The sequence below is a fragment of the Oenanthe melanoleuca genome, chromosome 25 (genome assembly GCF_029582105.1).
Source record: "Oenanthe melanoleuca isolate GR-GAL-2019-014 chromosome 25, OMel1.0, whole genome shotgun sequence".
In the NCBI taxonomy this organism is placed as follows: Eukaryota; Metazoa; Chordata; class Aves; order Passeriformes; family Muscicapidae; genus Oenanthe; species Oenanthe melanoleuca.
The window spans coordinates 3,793,774-3,811,620 of record NC_079358.1 but is presented as its reverse complement, the minus strand read 5'-3'; the positions used below and the strand labels follow the sequence as shown (position 1 = coordinate 3,811,620).

The window sequence follows — 17,847 nt, the reverse complement described above, 5'->3', positions numbered from 1 at the left end:
ACCAATGAGAGGGAAGCAGGCTGGAAAGAAAGGGCGGGAAGAAGTTTGATTGAGGAGCCAATCAATGCGCAGGGCTGCCGGAACTGAACCAATCAGCGGCCGAAGAGACCTGGGCATGGGCGTTGAGTGAAGGGGCGGCACCGAGACTGTGATTGACAGCTGGATAAACCAATGGGAAGCAGGACTGGGGAGCAGGACTGGGAATTACTGGGATCACTGCAGGTCACCGGCATCACTGTGGGTCACTGGGAATTACTGGGAATTACTGGGATCACTGCAGGTCACCGGCATCACTGTGGGTCACTGGGAATTACTGGGATCACTGCAGGTCACCGGCATCACTGTGGGTCACTGGGAATTACTGGGATCACTGCAGGTCACCGGCATCACTGTGGGTCACTGGGAATTACTGGGATCACTGCAGGTCACCGGCATCACTGTGGGTCACTGGGAATTACTGGGAATTACTGGGATCACTGCAGGTCACCGGCATCACTATGGGTCACTGGGAATTACTGGGAATTACTGGGATCACTGCAGGTCACTGGGAGCACTGGGGGTTACTGGGATTACTGGAGGGGGACGGGATGTGCTGGGCAGCCAAACTGGGGAGGTCCTGGGAACACTCAGAAGGGACTGGGAGAGCTGCAGGGTTGAACTGGGAGCACTGGGGAGTCACTGGGGACACTGGGAGTGGAATGGCCGCTGTAAATGACCCAGGGAGGACGTGGCCAGTGGCCACAGGGATGAGTCTGGCCCCTTGATGTGGCCAAGAATTGCCACAGCCCTTCCTGGTGGCCGTGTGGCAGAGCTGAGCAGGGGACAGACACATCATAGAGACCATCGAAGATTTTTAGTGTAAAAAATGGCAATAATGGTACAAATACAGTCGATAAACCTGCCGTGTTCATTGTCCCCATCTCGGGGGCAGGAGCCACGCGGTGGAGAGGGGACAAGGGAGGGAACCTGTGTCCCTCCAGGTGTCCATCCATGGCTGGGGTGGGGTCACAGCCACAGGAGAGACCTTCCACTGACCCAGCTTCTCTGGGGACGCCATCCCAGCCCCTCACGCCCCCCCAGATTCCACCTCAACCTCCCCTTTTCCAGCGTGAAGCTGTTCCCCATGTCCTGGCGCTCCAGCCCTTTGTCCAAAATCCCTCTCCAGCTCTTGGAGGCATCTCTCAGGTGTTCCTGGATCCTCCCTTCTCCAGGTGGGACACTTCAACCCTGTCCAGCCCTCCGAGCATCTCCACAGCCTCCTCTGGATTCACAGTCCATCTGTCCACTCCCTGTGCCCAGCTCGGTTCCAGAACATCCTGGGGGTGACATCAGGTCAACAATGTCACCCCCCCACACCAGAGCCACCGAGCCTCCCGGGCCCCGCTCGCCCTGGTCATCGCCAACCTCCTGCTGCATCCCGGGTGCCTCAGCACAGTTCCCAGCAGGATTTATTCCGTGATCCTGGTGCTGCTGGCTCCCCACGTCCCCATTCCAAACCGGGGTGTTCTGCTCCCCTTTCTCCTGTCACCGGGAACGTCCCCAAAACTTCCTGAACCCGCCGATCGGAGAGCGCCTCAGCCGCTTCCTCCGGGCTTCGCCCCGGCTGCTCCACCAGCCCCGCGGGCACCGGGGAGCTCGGGGCCCACCCCGCAGGCCCTTCGAGGGGCAGGGACCCCTCCTCACGCCGTGTGAGCGGGGCCAGCACCCGCAGCGTCCGGCCCCGGCCAGGTGGCCAGTCCGGGTTCCAGCGCTGGCCCTGACGGTGGCAACGCTGGTGGTGGCCCAGGTGGTAACCCCGGTGGTGGCCCCAGTGGCAATGCTGGTGGTGGCCCCGGTGGCAACGCCGGTGGTGGCCCAGGTGGCAGCCCAGGAGGTGGCCCTGGTGGCAGGCCAGGTGGTGGCCCAGGTGGCAGCCCAGGTGGTGGCCCTGGTGGCAGCCCCGCTGGTGGCAGCCCCGCTGGTGGCCCAGGTGGTGGCCCAGGTGGTAGCCCAGGTGGTGGCCCAGGTGGTGGCCCCAGCGGCGGTGCCAGTGGCGGCCCCGGTGGTGGCCCAGGCGGTGGCCCCAGCGGTGGCCCCGGTGGGGGCGCAGGGTGGGAGGCGGCAGCGTGGCGCTCCAGGAGGGTGCGGTGGGAGAAGCCCTTGGTGCAGAGGCGGCACTGGAAGCGCTCGGGGCGGTGCGTGCGCATGTGGACGTTGAGCGAGCTCTTCTGGGTGAAGCGCTTGCAGCAGACCCCGCACTGGAAGGCGCGCACGCCCGTGTGGGTCACCATGTGCTTGAGCAGGTAGTCGCGGAGGGAGAAGGAGCGCCAGCAGATGGAGCACTGGTGGGGCTTCTCGCCTGCGGGGAGGCAAAGGCGGGGCAGGGGAGTCAGGGTGGGGTGGCTGGAGTCGCTGTGGGTCAGTGTGGATTGGTACCGGTCATTGTGGGTCAGTACTGGGTCAGTGTGGATTGGTACCGGCCATTGTGGGTCAGTGTGGGTCGCTGTGGGTCAGTGTGGATCTGTATTGGTCACTGTGGGTCAGTGTGGATAGGTACCAGTCACTGTGGGTCAGTGTGGGTCAGTACTGGTCACTGTGGGTCAGTGTGGGTCAGTACTGGTCATTGTGGGTCAGTGTGGATCGGTACTGGTCAGTGTGGGTCAGTGTGGATCGGTATTGGTCAGTGTGGGTCAGTCTGGATCGGTACTGGTCACTGTGGGTCAGTGTGGATCTGTATTGGTCACTGTGGGTCAGTGTGGATTGGTACTGGTCAGCAGGGTCAGTGTGGGTCAGTGGGGGTCAGCAGGGGTCAGTACAGGTCAGTGTGGATCGGTACCGGTCAGTGTGGGTCAGTCTGGATCGGTACGGGTCAGTGTGGGTCAGTACTGGTCAGTATGGATTGGTACAACATGGGTCAATGGCTCTCAGCTGACAGGACAACAAGGGATTGATCCAGGTCAGCACGGACGGACACAGTCACCACCATGTGTCACCATGAGCCCCGTGTGTGCCACCACGAGACCCACGCGTGTCACGACACCCGAGCGTGTCCCCACGCCCCCTGCCCAGCCGCGCCCGTGCCCCCGCTCACCTGAGTGGATGAACATGTGCTTGGTGTAGTTCTTGCGGGAGCTGAAGCTCTTCTGGCAGTGCCCGCACTGGTAGGGGGGCTGGGGGCCGCGGGGGGGCGCGGCCAGGGCTGCCGGGGGGGCCGTGGGGACAGCGCCCCCCTCCACAACCCCCTCATAGGGCGGTGGCAGGGGCGGGGGAGCCCCAAACCCAAATCCGTCCCCGCCCGGCGCCTCCCGGCCGCGCTCGGTCCCGAAGGCGCCGCCACCATCGTCACCGGGCCAGGGCGGCAGGAAAGCGTCGGGAAAAACGTCGGGGGCGCCAAAAAAACGGCGGGTCCGGGGCGGGGAAGGGCGGCGGAGCCACACCTGGGGGGACAGCAGGCCCGCCTTCCTCCTCTCCCTCCTCCTCCTCGTCGTGCTGCAGGTCGCGCTCCTCCTTGAGCGCGGGCGCCAGGCGCAGCGGCTGCCGCTGCTTGCGGCTGTGCCCGCCGGGCTCCAGCTCCGGCGGCGCCGGCGGCACCAGCGGCGCCTTGTGCGGGCCCCGGCCCTGCGAGATGATCTGCGTGCACTCGTCGATGACCGTCTTGATCTGCAGCACGGAGGCGGCCGTGAGGATGTGCAGCGCCTCGGACTGCGCGACCACCAGGCTGCCGCTGTACAGGAACTCCACCAGCTGGCGCACGGCGGCCGAGGGCACCACGGGCGGCACCTCGATGGCCGAGTGGCCCAGCAGCAGCTTGTCGTGGAAGAAGGGGCTGCCGGCGGCCAGCACGCAGCGGTGGGCGCGCAGGGACGCCTCGCGGATGCGCACGGTGACATCGCAGAACTGGCCCGAGACGCGCTGCCCGTTGAGCGTCTCCAGCAGCGAGCGGCTGAAGTTGTGCAGGTGGATGTAGTGCACGGCCTCGGGCATGGCCGGGGGACGCGGGGGATAGAGGGGACACTGGGGGTAGAGGGGACACGGAGGGTAGAGGGGACACTGGGATAGAGGGGACACGGGGGACAGAGGGGACACAGGGGATAGAGGGGACACTGGGATAGAGGGGACACGGGGGACAGAGGGGACACAGGGGATAGAGGGGACACTGGGGATCGAGGAGACACTGGGGACACGGGGACACTGGGGACAGAGGAGATACTGGGGACACGGGGACACTGGGGACAGAGGAGATACTGGGACACTGGGGGTAGAGGGGACACTGGGGACACGGGGACACTGGGGATAGAGGGGACACGGGGGATAGAGAGGATACTGAGATACGGGGACCCTGGGGACACTGAGGATACTGGGGACACTGAGGATACTGGGGACACTGAGGACACTGAGACACAGAGAGGATAAAGGGGACACGGGGACACAGAACACAGAGGGGATAGAAAGGGCACCTGGGACACAGGGACACTATGGACACGGGGGACACTGGGGACACTGCGGACACAGGGACACGGGGACACGGAGGGGATGGAGGGGAGCGAGGGACACAGAGATGACAGTGACAGCTGGGACACGCAGATTTGGGGACAGCAGGGACAGCGGGGACACTGGGACGGTGTGGACACGGGGACAGCGGCGACACGGGGCGGTCCCTGCGGCGCTGGGGACACGCGCGGGGACACGGGGACAGCGGCGACACGGGGCGGTCCCTGCGGCGCTGGGGAACGGGGACAGCGGCGAGCCCGGCGGGACCTGCGGAAAGGGACGGGGTCGGGGACGTTCCACGGGATGTCACCGTGTGACGTCACCAGGACCTGGGGACATTAATGGGAACATCCCGCGTGACGTCACCACGCGCCCGTGACATCACAGGGGAGGCCCGACGGACACCGGGAGGGATGTCCCCGACACGTCGCGACAGCCGGAGCCACCCGAGCCAATTCCTCTCCCTCCCTGGACCCCTCGGGGTCCCCGACCACACCCTTTCCCTTCGCCCCCCGCAAAACCTCCGGGACCCCCTCGGCCCCTCCCCCACACCTCGCTCCAGCTCCCGCCGCCGCCGATCTCTGACGTCACCGGAAGCGACTGTGGACCATAGAGAGGGGATAGAGCGCCCCCCTCCCACCATAGAGAGGGGATAGAGCGCCCCCTCCCCATAGAGAGGGGATAGAGCGCCCCTCTTCCACCATAGACAGGGGACAGAGCGCCCCCTCCCATCATAGAGAGGAGATAGAGCGCCCCCTCCCACCATAGAGAGGGGATAGAGCGCCCCCTCCCACCATAGAGAGGGGACAGAGAGCCCCCTCCCCATAGAGAGGGGACAGAGCGCCCCCTCCCCATAGAGAGGGGACAGAGCGCCCCCTCCCCACAGAGAGGGGATAGAGCGCCCCCTCCCCATAGAGAGGGGCCAGAGCGCCCCCTCCCATCATAGAGAGGGGCCAGAGCGCCCCTTCCCCATAGAGAGGGGACAGAGCGCCCCCTCCCCATAGAGAGGAGACAGAGCGCCCCCTCCCACCATAGAGAGGGTACAGAGCGCCCCCTCCCACCATAGAGAGGGTACAGAGCGCCCCCTCCCCATAGAGAGGGGATAGAGCGCCCCCTCCCCATAGAGAGGGTACAGAGCGCCCCCTGCGGCCGGGGGTTCCGGGGGTTCCGGAGGGTCGGGGATAGTTCGTCCATAGGGACCCTGGGAGCGGGATCCTCACGGGCCCCCCAATGTCCCCAGAGACCCCCGCAGGGATCCCCGCAGGGACTCCAGGAGGCTCCTACAAACCGTTTTGGGGACCCCACTGCGGACCCCAATAGGGCTGCAGACCCCCACAGAGCCCCATAGGGAACTCGGGGCTCGGGACCGGGGGTCTGGGCTCCAGATTCCATAGGGATGGGGATCCCCTCTAGAGCCCCCCCAGGCAGGGGTGACACCCAAATTCTAGGATGTCCTGAGTTGGTGCCCCAAAACCTGCATTCCCTCAGGTGGGGGTGGCACCCACATTCTAGGGTGCCCTGGGACACCTGTGTCCCCTTGGGTGGGGGTGACACTCAAATTCTGGTGTGTCCTGGGTCGGTGCCCCAAAATCTGCATCCCCTAGGGCAGATGTGGCACCCAAATTCTGGGGTGTCCTGAGTTGGTGTCCTGGCACTCCTGGGCAGAATTCTAGGACCCCCCCCTAGAATTTTGGGGACACCTGTATCCCCTCGGGTGGGGGTGACACCTGAATTCCAGGCGCCCAGGGACATCCGTGTCCCCTCGGGCAAGGGTGGCACGCAAATTCCACCGTGCCCTGGGCAAGGACAGGGGTGACACCCAAATTTCGGGGCGCCCTGGGACACCTGTGTCCCCCAGCGAGCGAGCGGCACCTGAACTCTGCTGTACCCTCGGGAACGTGTCCCCAAAAGCGATGACATCCAAATTCCGGGATGCCCTGGGAATGCTGCGTCCCCTGGGGCGAGGTGACACCCAAATTCCGGGGTGACACCCAAATTCCGGGGTGCCCCCGGGGCGGTTCCCCGAAACTCGCGTCCCCTCGGGCGAGGGCGGGAGGGTGGCAGCGGCCCCGCCTGGACACGGGGCCGGGCTCTGTCCCCTCCCCGTGGGGACAGCCCGGGGGCAGCGACGCGCTGCCACACGCGGGCACCGGCGGCGGGGACAGCGACACCGGCACCGGCACCGGAGCGGCGGCGACAGGTGAGGGACGCGGGATCCGGGACACCCCGGGGTGGGCAGGGACCCCAAAACCCCCAGGTGGGCAGAGGATCCAAACCCCCAGGGTGGGAAGGGGTCTCAAACACCCCCAGGGTGGGCACGGACCCCAAAATCTCCCAGAGTGGGTTTGGCACCCCCCGGAGTTCGGGCATCCCCGACCTTCTCCCCCCAAAAAAAGGGACCCGGAGTTATAGGGGGGGTCCCAGCCCGGGGCTGATCCGGTTTTGGGGGGTCCCAGCCCGGGGCTGATGCGGTTTTGGGGGGTCCCAGCCCCGGGGTTGATCCCGTTTTAGGTGGTCCCAGCCCGGAGTTGATCCAGTTTTAGGGGACCCCAGCCCCGGGGCTGATGCGGTTTTAGGGGAGGGGTCTCTCCAGGGTTTCTGCTGCTCCAGAGCCCCCCCAGTTTGCGCCATGATGGACACGGGGGACAGGGGGCGACGCAGCCCCCCCCGGCTGGCACAGGTGAGTGGGGGGACCCCAGGTGAGGGTGGGGGGACTCAGGTGATGCTGGGGGGACTCGGGGAAGCCTCGACCCCAACTGAGGGGGTCCCTGAAGAGTGGAGTCCCGGATTTTTGGGGTTCCCAGCCCCCCCCCCCCTTTGGCTGGGGACCCCCGGCGCCCCCTCCGAGGCCCCCCTGGCCCCCCGCCAGCCCCCGGGCTGGAATTGGGACACGGGGCGGGGACAGGGACAGGGACACAGTGGCCGGGAGCCCTGGGCGCCCCTCCCCCCACCGTGGGAACCGACACATCCCCCCCCCTTCCCCCCATCCCGACCCAGCTCCCCCTGAACCCCCCAAAAATTGTTCCCTCTCTTCGTCTCTGTCCTGCGACTCCCTGGACATCCTCGTCCCTCTGGACCCCTGGGAACCCCCGGACTTTGGGGACTCCCCAGATTTTGGGACCCCCCCCTGGACTCATGGGACCCCCCCAAAGACCTGAGACCCCCTCAAAGACCGGAGACCCCCAAAATCTGGGGCTCTCCAGACCCCTGGGGACACCTGGGGCACCCCAAGCACATTATTCACCTCCCCCGGACTTTGGGACACCCCCTGGATTCCTGGGACCCCTAAAAAATCTGAGCCCCCCTAGACTTCTGGGCCCCCCCCAAACTTTGGGATCCCGCGGGAATTTGGGACCCTCCAAACTATGGGAGTCCCCAAATTTCTGGGACCCCCCAGGACAGTCGGGGTCCCCCATCCCCCCGGGGCCCCCTGCGCATTTGGGAACCCCCAAATCTCGGGACACCCCAGAATTTGGGGGTTCCTCGGACCCCTGGGGTCCCACAGCATCTGGGACCCGTCAGATTTTGGGGCTGTTCTGGATTTTGGGTCCCCCCAAAATTTGCCCCCTCCGCAGGCCCAGCACCGCCGGGACCTGGAGGAGGAGCTGCGGGACCTCAGCAACCAGGTGGGCGGGGCCAGCGCCTGTCAATCACAGCCTGGCCCCTCCTCTCGCTGAGGAGGGGTGGGGCACGTGGCTGTCAGTCACCCAAGGGGTGGAGCTTAGGAACATTCATCACTATGGGGGCGGAGCTTGGATCAGTCAATCACCTGTGGGCGTGGCCGGAAGCTGTCAATCACCCCTGCCCAATCAGGTGGCGGCGCTGGGGCGGAGCCTGGCGGCAGAACGTGGGCGGAGCCTGATGGAGGGCGGGGCCCTGCGCGCGCTGGAGATCGCGGTGGGCGGAGCCCAGGCCCGGGTGGGCGGAGCCTGTCGGGCCCTGGACAGGGCCAAGGAGCGGCTGCGGCTGCAGCAGGTGGGCGGGGCCTGGGGCTGAGGGGGCGGGGCCTTTGAAAGGGTTGCAGGAAGGGGTGGAGCCACAGGGGGTGTGGCCTGTTTGGGTGTGGCCTGTGGAGGAGGCGGGGCACATGGGGAGAGATTTTTGTGGTGGTGGGTGGGGCCAGGGTGGGAGGGGGTGGAGCTTCTTGCAGGGGTGTGAGTGTGGCTATGATGGTGTTAAAGGGGGCGTGGTTTGGCTAAAGGGTGCGCGGTCTGAGGGCGGTGTATTGAAGGTGGGGCAGTGGGCGCGGCCTGTCGATGACCACGCCCCTTGCAGGAGGCGGGGCAGCTGCTGTGGGCGGAGCTGGAGGCCGCTCGCGCTGCCAAGGCGAGGGCGGAGCTCCGGGCGCAGGAGGCGGAGTCTCAGTGCCGGGCCCGGGGGGCGGAGCTGGAGCGGCTGCGCCAGGTGGGCGGGGCTAAGCCGAGGGGCGGCCTAAGGACCAATCGAAAGGGATAATTCAGCTGGGGGTGGGGCTAAGAACTGATGGGCGGGGCTAAGAAATAATGGGATGGGTTATAGCAGCTGGGGCGGGGCTAAGAAATAATGGGCGGGGCTATTGCAGCCTGTGGGCGGGGCTAATGACAAATGGGCCGTGCTAATCCAGCTGGGGCGGGGTTAAGGACCAATGGGCGGGGCTACTGCAGCTGGGGGCGGGGCTATGCTTGTGGGCTCGGCTGTGTTTGTGGGCGTGCCCCGCTCCGTGGGCGTGGCTCGGGGGTGTGTCCATGCTGGCCCCGCCCACAGGCGGTGCAGGCGGCCCAGCATTCCCGGCGCCGGGCGGAGCAGGAGCGCGACCAGGTGGCTGCGAAGGTTGGCCACGCCCCCCGGGCCAGGTGAGCGCGGGCAGGGACCTACGTGACCCTTACAGTCCCAATGATCCCTGTAACCCCAGTATGGCCCTATAGCACCTGTATGTCCCCATATGTCCCCATATGTCCCTGCTGTCCCTCTAGCGCCCCCGCTGGGGACCCCGCGGCGCTGCAGGCGGCGCTGGAGGAGCTGCGGGAGCACAACCGGAACCTGCGGGAGCACCTGAGCCAGCGGCTGGGGCAGGTGGGGACACCGGGGGGACACGGGGGGACATGGGGGGCACACGGGGACACCTGTGGGAACATGTTGGGGGACACAGGGGGGACATGGGGGGGGAACACCTGGGCCAGCGGCTGGGGCAGGTGGGGACATGGGGGGGACACGGGGGGACATGGGGGGGACACTGGGACACCTGTGGGGACATGGGGGACAGCTGGGCCAGCGGCTGGGGCAGGTGGGGACACCTGGGGGGACACCTGGGGGGGCACGGAGGGGACATGGGAGGGACATGGGGCACCTGTGGAAGCACCTGCGGGTGGAGCTGGGCAGGTGAGGGCACCGTGGAGGTACCTGAGGGTGCCCTGGGGACAGGTGTGGGGGCACCTGTGGGTGCCATTGCTCACCTGTGGGTGCCGTGCACACACCTGTGGGTGCCATGGACTCACCTGTGGGTGCCCTGCCCACCTGTGGGTGCCGCGCACACACCTGTGGGCACCACTGCACACCTGTGGGTGCCGTGCACACCTGTGGCTGCCGTGCACACACCTGTGGGTGCCCTGCACACCTGTGGGTGCCCTGCACACCTGTGGGTGCCGCGCACACCTGTGGGTGCCGTTGCTCACCTGTGGGTGCCATGGACTCACCTGTGGGTGCCGCGCACACACCTGTGGGCACCACTGCACACCTGTGGGTGCCGTGCACACCTGTGGGTGCCGTGCACACCTGTGGCGCCCCAGGCTCGCCCCCTGACCCCGTTCCCGCAGGCGGAGGAGCTGCGCTGGGCGCTGCTGGCCGCGGGCTCGCGGGCTAGCGAGGCGCAGGCGGCGCTGGCCCGGCTGGCGCAGGAGCAGCAGCGGCTGCGGGAGCGGCTGCGGCGGCCCCGGGACCCCCCCGCGCCCCCCGAGCCCGCCCTGCGCGCCCGCTGCGCGCACCTGAGCGAGCTGCTGCGCGGGGAGGCGGGGTCAGTGCGGGGACGGGGGACGGGGGGTCACAGGGTGGTCCAGGGTGGTCCCAGGGTGGTCTCAGGTGGTCCCAGGGTGGTCCCAGCTGGTCCCAGCTGGTCACAGTGTGGTCCCAGGTGGTCCCAAGGTGGTCCCAGGGTGGTCCCAGCTGGTCACAGGGTGGTCCAGGGTGGTCTCAGGTGGTCCCAGGGTGACTCAGGTGGTCACAGGTGGTCCCAGGTGGTCCCAGGGTGGTCCCAGGGTGGCACGGAGGTGACACAGGGTGACTCAGGTGGCACTGGGGTGACACAGGGGTCACACATGACACAGAGTGACACGGGGTGACACAGGATGACACGGGGGTGACACAGGGGTGACAGAGATGACACGGAGGTGACACAGGGGTGACCCCGGTGCCCCGTGTCCCCGCAGGGCGCGGCTGGCCCTGTCCCGCGCCGCCCGTGTCACCGCGCGGCGCCTGCGGCTCGTGGTGGCCGAGGCCGAGGAGCAGCGGCTGCAGGGGGAGCGCTACCGGCTGCAGGTAGCACTGCTGTCGCTGCTGTCACCTGGTGTCACTGCTGTCACTGCTGTCACCCGGTGTCACTGCTGTCACCTGCTGTCACCCGGTGTCACTGCTGTCACCCGGTGTCACTGCTGTCACTGCTGTCACCAATGTCCCCAATGTCCCCAATGTCTCCTATGTCCTAATGTCCCCACATCCCCACTGTCCCCAATCCCCGCAATGTCCCCATGTCCCCAATTCCACAGTGTCCCAAATGTCCCCAATGTAGCCAATCCCCCCAGTGTCCCCAATCCCCCCGCAATGTCCCCAATGTTCCCAATCCCCCCAATGTCCCCAATTCCCCCAATGTTCCCAATCCCCCCAATGTCCCCATCCCCAATGTCCCCAATCCCCCCAATGTCCCCAATCCCCCCACAATGTCCCCAAGGCCCCCACAATGTCCCCAATCCCCCCAATGTCCCCAATCCCCCCAATTCCCCCCCAACGTCCCCAATTCCCCCAATGTCCCCAGTCTCCCAGTGTCCCCAATGTCCCCACATCCCCAGTGTCCCCATGTCCCCTCAGGCCCGTGCCAGCGAGGCCGCTGCCCGGCTCCTGGCTGACCAGGTGGCCGCGGTGGCCGCGGGCACGGCCCAAGCGCTGGCCCAGGGCCACCACCTGCGCCGGGAGCTCGAGGACGTCGGGGACGGGGCCGCGGCCACCGCGCGGCACGTGGCCGTGCTCAGGGCGCGCCTCAGGTGGGGACGGGCCCTGGGGGCCCTGTGGAGCCCCTGTAGACCCTACAGAGCCCCTATGGACCCTATGGAGCCCTATAGACCCCATAGAACCCATATAGATCCCATAGAACCCATATAGATCCTATAGAACCTCTATAGACCTTATAGGAACCCTATAGATCCCATAGAACCCACATAGATCCTATAGAACCCCTATAGACCCTATGGAGCCCCTATAAACCCCATAGAAACCCTATAGATCCCATGGAAACCTTATAGATCCCATAGAACCCTATAGACCCTATGGAGCTCCTATGGACCCTGTGGAGCCCCTATGGACCCCATAGAAACCCCATAGATCCCATAGAAACCCTATAGATCCCATAGAACCCGTATAGACCCCGTAGAAACTCTGTAGATCCCTATGGGCCCCATGGAACCCCTATAGACCCTATGGAGCTCCTATGGACCCCATAGGAACCCTACAGATCACATAGGAACCTTATAGACCCCATAGAAACCCTATAGATCCCATAGAACCTGTATAGACCCCATAGGAACCCTATAGATCCCATAGAACCCGTATAGACCCCATAGAAACCCTATAGATCCCTATGGGCCCCATGGAACCCCTATAGACCCTGTGGAGCCCCTATGGACCCTATGGAGCCCTATAGATCCCACAGACCCCTATAGACCCCATAGAACGCTATGGGTCCCATGGACTCATTATGGGATGGGGGCTCTATAGGGGTTCTGTGGAGTCTGTGGGGTGCTGGGGGTTACTGGGGGGGGGTTCCTATGGGATATTGGGGTTACCTGTGGGATCTATGGGGTCTCTGTGGGGTTTGTGGGGTGCTCGGGCTGTTTAAGGGTTATTGGGGTCTCTATGGGGCTTGTGGGGTTCTCTATGGGGTTTGTGGGATATTGGGGGGCCTCTGTGGGGTTTGTGGGGTTCTGGGTGTCTCTATGGGGTTTATGGGGTATTGAGGGTGTCTATGGCGTATTTGGGTTCTCTATGGGGTGCTGGGGGTCTCTATGGGATATTGGGGTTCTCTGTAGGGTTTATGGGATATTGGGGGGTCTCTATGGGGTATTTGGGTTCTCTATGGGGTGCTGGGGGTCTCTATGGGGTTTGTGGGATATTGAGGGGTCTCTATGGGGTTTATGGGGTCTCTATGGGGTTTATGGGATATTGGAGGTGTTTATGGGGTATTTGTGTTCTCTATGGGATATTTGGGGTCTCTATGGGATATTTGGGGTCTCTGTGGGGTTTATGGGATGTTTGGGCTCTCCGTGGGGTTTCTGGGGTGCTGACCCCCCCCTCCCCGCGCCCCCCAGGTGTGACCCCATGAACCTGTCCCGCACGGTGCGGCGGATGCTGCGGGACGGGGACGACAGCGAGGACAGCGGCGACAGCGGCGACAGCGGGGACCCCCCCGTGGCACCCCCCGAACCCACCCCCAGCGCTGCGGGGACCCCCTGAGACCCCCCGGGACCCCAAAACCCGCCTGGAACCCCCTGAGACCCCCCCAAAACCCGAGCGGGGCCCCCCAAATCTCCTGTGGGGTTTTTGGGGCGGGGGTCCCCAAAATCATTAAAGTGCCTCAAGAGGGTCTCGCTCCGGAGTGCACATGGGCAAGGGGGTCCCCAAAGCCGGGGGGGACCCCAAAAGTGAATTTGGGGACTATGGGGGGATTGGAAACCTCCCCAATCCCAATTTTGGGGGATTCCCCCCCGCCCCGTGCCGCGTTTTGGGGGAGGGGTTTAAAATATTCCAGATCCCCCAAAACGCGTCGGGAGGGACCCCAAAAGCATCTTTACACCAATTGGGGGGTGCTCAAAATTCCCCAAAATTCCCTAAAACCCCCAAAATCTGGCGGGAGGGGCCGCTGAACGCGCGCGGCGAGGGGCGGGACTTGAATACTAATGAGGCAAGGGGGCGGGGCTTATGTAGAGACCGGGGGGGGGGAGCGGCTCCCTCAGCCAATCACAGCGTAGAATGGAAATGAGGCTCCTGCTCAGGGGGCGGGGCTTTCACGTCGGAATCTCGGCCAATGAAGAGAAAGGGGAGGGGCCAAGACTGGGGGTTAATCTCGGGAAGTCTCGCGAGAGTTCCGGGGAGGCCGCGGCGGCGGCGGGATGGGAGCGCCGAGGTGGGCCCGGAACGGGGCGGAAAAATGGGGGAAAACCGGGGATAAAACGGGGGAAAAGTGTGAAAAGGGGCGGTGCGGGAGGTGGGGAGGGCACGGGGAGGGGGCTGCGGGCGTGGCGGGGAGATGTCAGCGGTGAGGGGGGAGCGGAGCGGGGCAGGCCGCGGTGGGGGGGGCTGTGAGGGCGAGGGCTCATGGCGGGGCTGGAATTGGGGCTGGGGGCGGCTCTGGGCAGCGATGGGACACGCCACCACCCCGCAGATGCCCCGGCACTGCTCCGCCGCCGGCTGCTGCACCCGCGACACCCGCGACACCCGCGGCAGAGGGATCTCCTTCCACCGGTGAGTGGCACCGGGGCTGAGGGGACACCCCCGGGGCAGAGCCGCGCCCGTGCCCGGGCAGCGCCCAGCGATGGGATGTCGCCGGTGTCACCTCCCGTCGGCTACGGGACGGAACCGCTGTCACCACCCCCCGCGCCTTAGCAACGGGCTGTCCCGAGTGTCACCCGTCCCTTGGCAACGGGCTGGCACCGGTGTCATCCCCCCTCCCCAGCAATGGACTATCCCGGGTGTGACCCCCCCCTCCCCAGCAATGGGCTGTCCCAGTGTTTCCCCCCCCATTTGAGGAATGGCTCGTCCCTCACCCCCTTTACAGGGGCTCGCCTGGACTGTTCCATTTCCAGCTGCATAGGGGAACGTGTCATTCAGCCCTGCCGAGGTTGGGTGTGGGCGGTGGAGGGGAGGAACTGTGGCCTTGCGGCTCACCTGTGTCACTTTTGTCACCTGTGTCTCCTGTGTCACCTTCATGACTGTGCCCTTTGTCACCTGTGTGACCTGTGTGTTGTGCGTCACCTGTGCCCCCATCCTGTATCCTCACTGTGTCCCCCCATATCCCCTCTTGTTCCTGTGTCCCCTCGTCCCCCCGTGTCCCCACATCCCCATATCCCTGTGTCCCCATGTCCTCATGTTCCGTGTCTCCTGTCCCCATGTCCCTGTCCCCGTGTCCCAATGTTCTCGTGTCCCCATGTTCTGGTGTCCCCCTGTCCCCATTCCTGTGTCCCTGTCCTGATGTCCGTCGCTGTCCCATGTCTTATCTCCCATATCTCATGTCCCTGTCCCTGTTGCTCTCCTGGTGTCCCCATGTCTCCCCGTATCACTGTCCCTCCATGTCTCCACCGTCACTGTCCCTGTGTCCCCATGTCCCCTGTCCCTGTTGCCATCTCCTGTCCCCTGTCTCTGTCCCTGTCTCTTGTCCCTGTCCCCTGTCCGTGTCCCCGTCGCTGTCCCCAGGCTGCCGCGCAGGGACGACCCTCGCCGCGCGCAGTGGTTGGAGAACAGCCGCAGGCGGGACCCGGCGGGCGGGGGGCGCTGGGACCCCAGCTCCAAGTACATCTACTTCTGCTCCCAGCACTTTGAGAGCTCCTGCTTCGAGCTGGTGGGGTACAGGTGAGTGTGCACAGGTGTGTGCAGGTGTGCACAGGTGTGTCCTGGGGGTGTGCCTGCAGGTTTTGGGTCCCCCCAGGTTTTGGGTTCCTCCCCAGGTTTTGTGGTCCACCTGTGACCCCCCCCCCAGGTTTTGGTGTCCAGGCCTGCAGCTTTTGGGGTTCCCCCTGACCTCCCCCCCAGGTTTGGGGTCCCCCCCAGGTTTCAGCTTCCCCCCAGGTTTTGGGTCCCCCCGCAGGTTTTGGGTTCCCCCCAGGTTTTGGGGTCCCCACAGGTTTTGGGTCCCCCCAGGTTTTGGGTTCCCCCCCAGGTTTTGGGGTTCCACCCAGGTTTTGGGTCCCTCTATATTTTGGGTCCCCCCAGGTTTTGGGTTACCCCGAGGTTTCAGCTTTCCCTCAGGTTTTGGGTTCCCCCTCAGGTTTGGGTTCCCCCGCAGGTTTGGGGTTCCCCCCCAGGTTTTGGGTCCCCCCGCAGGTTTTAGGTCCCCCCAGGTTTTGGGGTCCCCCCAGGTGTTGGGTTCCCCCCAGGTTTTGGGGTGCCCTGACCCCCTGTTCCCATTGCCAGTGGCTACCACCGCCTGAAGGAGGGCGCCGTCCCCACCGTGTTCTCCGTGGGCCCCCCCCCCGAGCCCCCCGACCCCCCCCCGCCGACAGCGACCCCCCAAAACCGCTGCGGGGCACCCGCAGGTGGAGGTGAGAGTGGGGGGCTTGGGGTGGGTCCCCAGTTTATTGGGAAAACGGCCACACCCTTCCCCCTCCCTGCAGCACCCCCAAACTGCACCTGGAGCCCCCAAATAACACCCAGACCCCCCCAAATTAAACCTGGGCCCTTCCAAATCCTGCCCTGAACCCCTAAATTTCACCCAGACCCCCCAAATTACACCTGGACCTCTCCCATCCTGAACCCCCCAAATTCCCCAGACCCCAAAATTCCTCCTGATCTCTCTCACCCCTGGGACCCCCCATTTCCCTGGGACCCCCCCAAATTACCCCAGGACTTCTCCCACCCCTGGACCCCTTGGGACTCCCCAAATTCCCCCAGGATCTCTCCCTCCCCTCTCCCTGGACCTCTCCCGCCTTCTGGGCACATTTTGGGGGTCTCTCCCTGCTGACCCCTCTCCCCACAGACGCGACCCCCTCCCGTCCCCGCCGGACCCCCCGTTCCCCTCGGACGCCTCCTGCTTCCCGCGGGACACCAAAGACCCCGGCCCGCCCCCGCCGGCCCGCGACCACCCCGGCGGCGTCCCCGCCCTGCCCGGCGCCTCGGGCTCCGTCCCCGAAACGCTGCTGGTGGCCACGGGCGACGAGGAGGCCACGACCACGCCCGCGCTGCCCGAGGGAGCCCCCGGGGGCCCCGCGCCGCCGCCGCCGCCGTCGGTGTTCATGCTGCGGCTGCCGCCGCGGGCGGGCTCGTACATCCAGAGCGAGCACAGCTACCAGGTGGGCAGCGCGCTGCTCTGGAAGCGCCGCGCCGAGGCGGCGCTGGACGCGCTGGACAAGGCGCAGCGGCAGCTGCAGGCGGGCAAGCGGCGAGAGCAGCGGCTGCGGCTGCGGCTGGCCGAGCTGCAGAGGGAGAGGAGGGGCGGCGGCGACGGCAGGAGGGGCCACAAGGAGCCGCCGCGGGGCCACGAGGAGCCGCCGGGCGCGGTGGAGGTGGAGGTTGGTGGGGAGGGAGGAGGAGGAGGAGGAGGAGGAGGGAGCTGAGGGATCGAGGGTTCTGCGGGGCCTGAGGAGCAGCAGGGAGGGCCCGGAGTGTCCCCGAGGAGCCCCCAAGGAGCCCAAGGGTGTCCCCGAGGAGCCACTGAGGAGTCCCCAACCCCCGAGGAGCCCCCAGGGAGCCTCAGGGAGTCCCCAAGGAGCCCTGAGGAGCCACTAAGGAGTCCCCAAGTAGCCCCTCAGGAGCCCCAGAAGTCCCCAGGGAGCCTTAAGGAGTCCCGAGGGAGCCTCAAGGAGCCCCTGAGGAGCCACAGGGAGCCCCCAGAGTGTCCCCAAGGAGTCTTTGAGGAGCCCCCAGGAGCCACTGAGGAGTCCCAAGGAATCTCAAGGAGTCCCTGAGGAGCCACAAGGAGTCCTGAGGAGCCACCAAGGAGCCACAAGTAGCCCCCTGCAGCCCCCAGGGAGCCTCAAGGAATCCCCAAGGAGCCCCAAAAAGCCCCCAAGGAGTCCCTGAGGAGCCCTGAGGAGGCCCAAAGAGCCCCCAGGGAGTCCCAAGGTGTCCCCAAGGAGCCCCCAGGGCTGGTGCAGGTGGAGATTCTCGGGGATGGGGGAAGAGGCGCCGAGGAACTGCCAGTTCTGCGACGGGAGGTTTGTAAATAAAAGATTTTGGCTTTTCTATGTGGAATTTGTGGAGGTTCTCGGGGAAGAAGGGTTGGGAGAGGGGTTGGAATGGGATCAATGGCAGGATTTAAGACGAGGAGTGGGAATGGGGAGGTTTAGGCGGGATATTGGGAAAAGATTCACCCCATGAGGGGCTGGGATGGAATTCCCAGAGATTTGTTCCAGATCAGAGCCCAGGGCGAGAACAGAACCAACTTCTGGGTTCTCCAGATCAAACAAGGACCAACATCTTTACCCC

The 17,847-nt window shown here is 65.4% G+C and overlaps 3 protein-coding genes across 3 annotated transcripts; 2 read left to right on the top strand and 1 right to left on the bottom strand.

Annotated features, from left to right (window-relative positions):
- Positions 1 to 838: 838 nt before the first annotated feature.
- On the bottom strand, positions 839 to 4,189 carry ZBTB45 (zinc finger and BTB domain containing 45). The gene is given in 4 exon segments (XM_056510197.1): positions 839 to 2,338; positions 3,071 to 3,377; positions 3,379 to 3,993; positions 4,119 to 4,189. Coding segments are annotated over 3 exon segments (1,551 nt in total). The 5' UTR covers positions 3,964 to 3,993; positions 4,119 to 4,189; the 3' UTR covers positions 839 to 1,679.
- Positions 4,190 to 7,085: 2,896 nt separating this feature from the next.
- LOC130263300 (myosin-14-like) lies at positions 7,086 to 13,294 on the top strand. The gene is made up of 10 exons (XM_056510806.1): positions 7,086 to 7,150; positions 8,046 to 8,096; positions 8,284 to 8,445; positions 8,746 to 8,874; positions 9,214 to 9,302; positions 9,423 to 9,522; positions 10,236 to 10,459; positions 10,872 to 10,980; positions 11,527 to 11,699; positions 13,020 to 13,294. Exons 1-10 carry the CDS (start codon positions 7,100 to 7,102, stop codon positions 13,162 to 13,164), a joined length of 1,233 nt encoding a protein of 410 aa, XP_056366781.1. The 5' UTR covers positions 7,086 to 7,099; the 3' UTR covers positions 13,165 to 13,294.
- Positions 13,295 to 13,767: 473 nt separating this feature from the next.
- On the top strand, positions 13,768 to 17,604 carry LOC130262809 (THAP domain-containing protein 7-like). The gene is given in 6 exon segments (XM_056510287.1): positions 13,768 to 13,834; positions 14,093 to 14,172; positions 15,121 to 15,276; positions 15,838 to 15,881; positions 15,884 to 15,965; positions 16,400 to 17,604. Coding segments are annotated over 5 exon segments (939 nt in total). The 5' UTR covers positions 13,768 to 13,834; the 3' UTR covers positions 16,977 to 17,604.
- The last annotated feature ends 243 nt before the right edge of the window (positions 17,605 to 17,847 follow it).

Bases quoted from the DNA above. Each gene is read 5' to 3' on its own strand.
- LOC130263300 (XM_056510806.1), top strand. From the start codon at position 7,100: ATGATGGACACGGGGGACAGGGGGCGACGCAGCCCCCCCCGGCTGGCA. The intron at 9,303-9,422 runs GTGAGCGCGGGC...CTGTCCCTCTAG, and splicing joins GGCCACGCCCCCCGGGCCAG to CGCCCCCGCTGGGGACCCCG. The intron at 9,523-10,235 runs GTGGGGACACCG...GTGGCGCCCCAG, and splicing joins TGAGCCAGCGGCTGGGGCAG to GCTCGCCCCCTGACCCCGTT.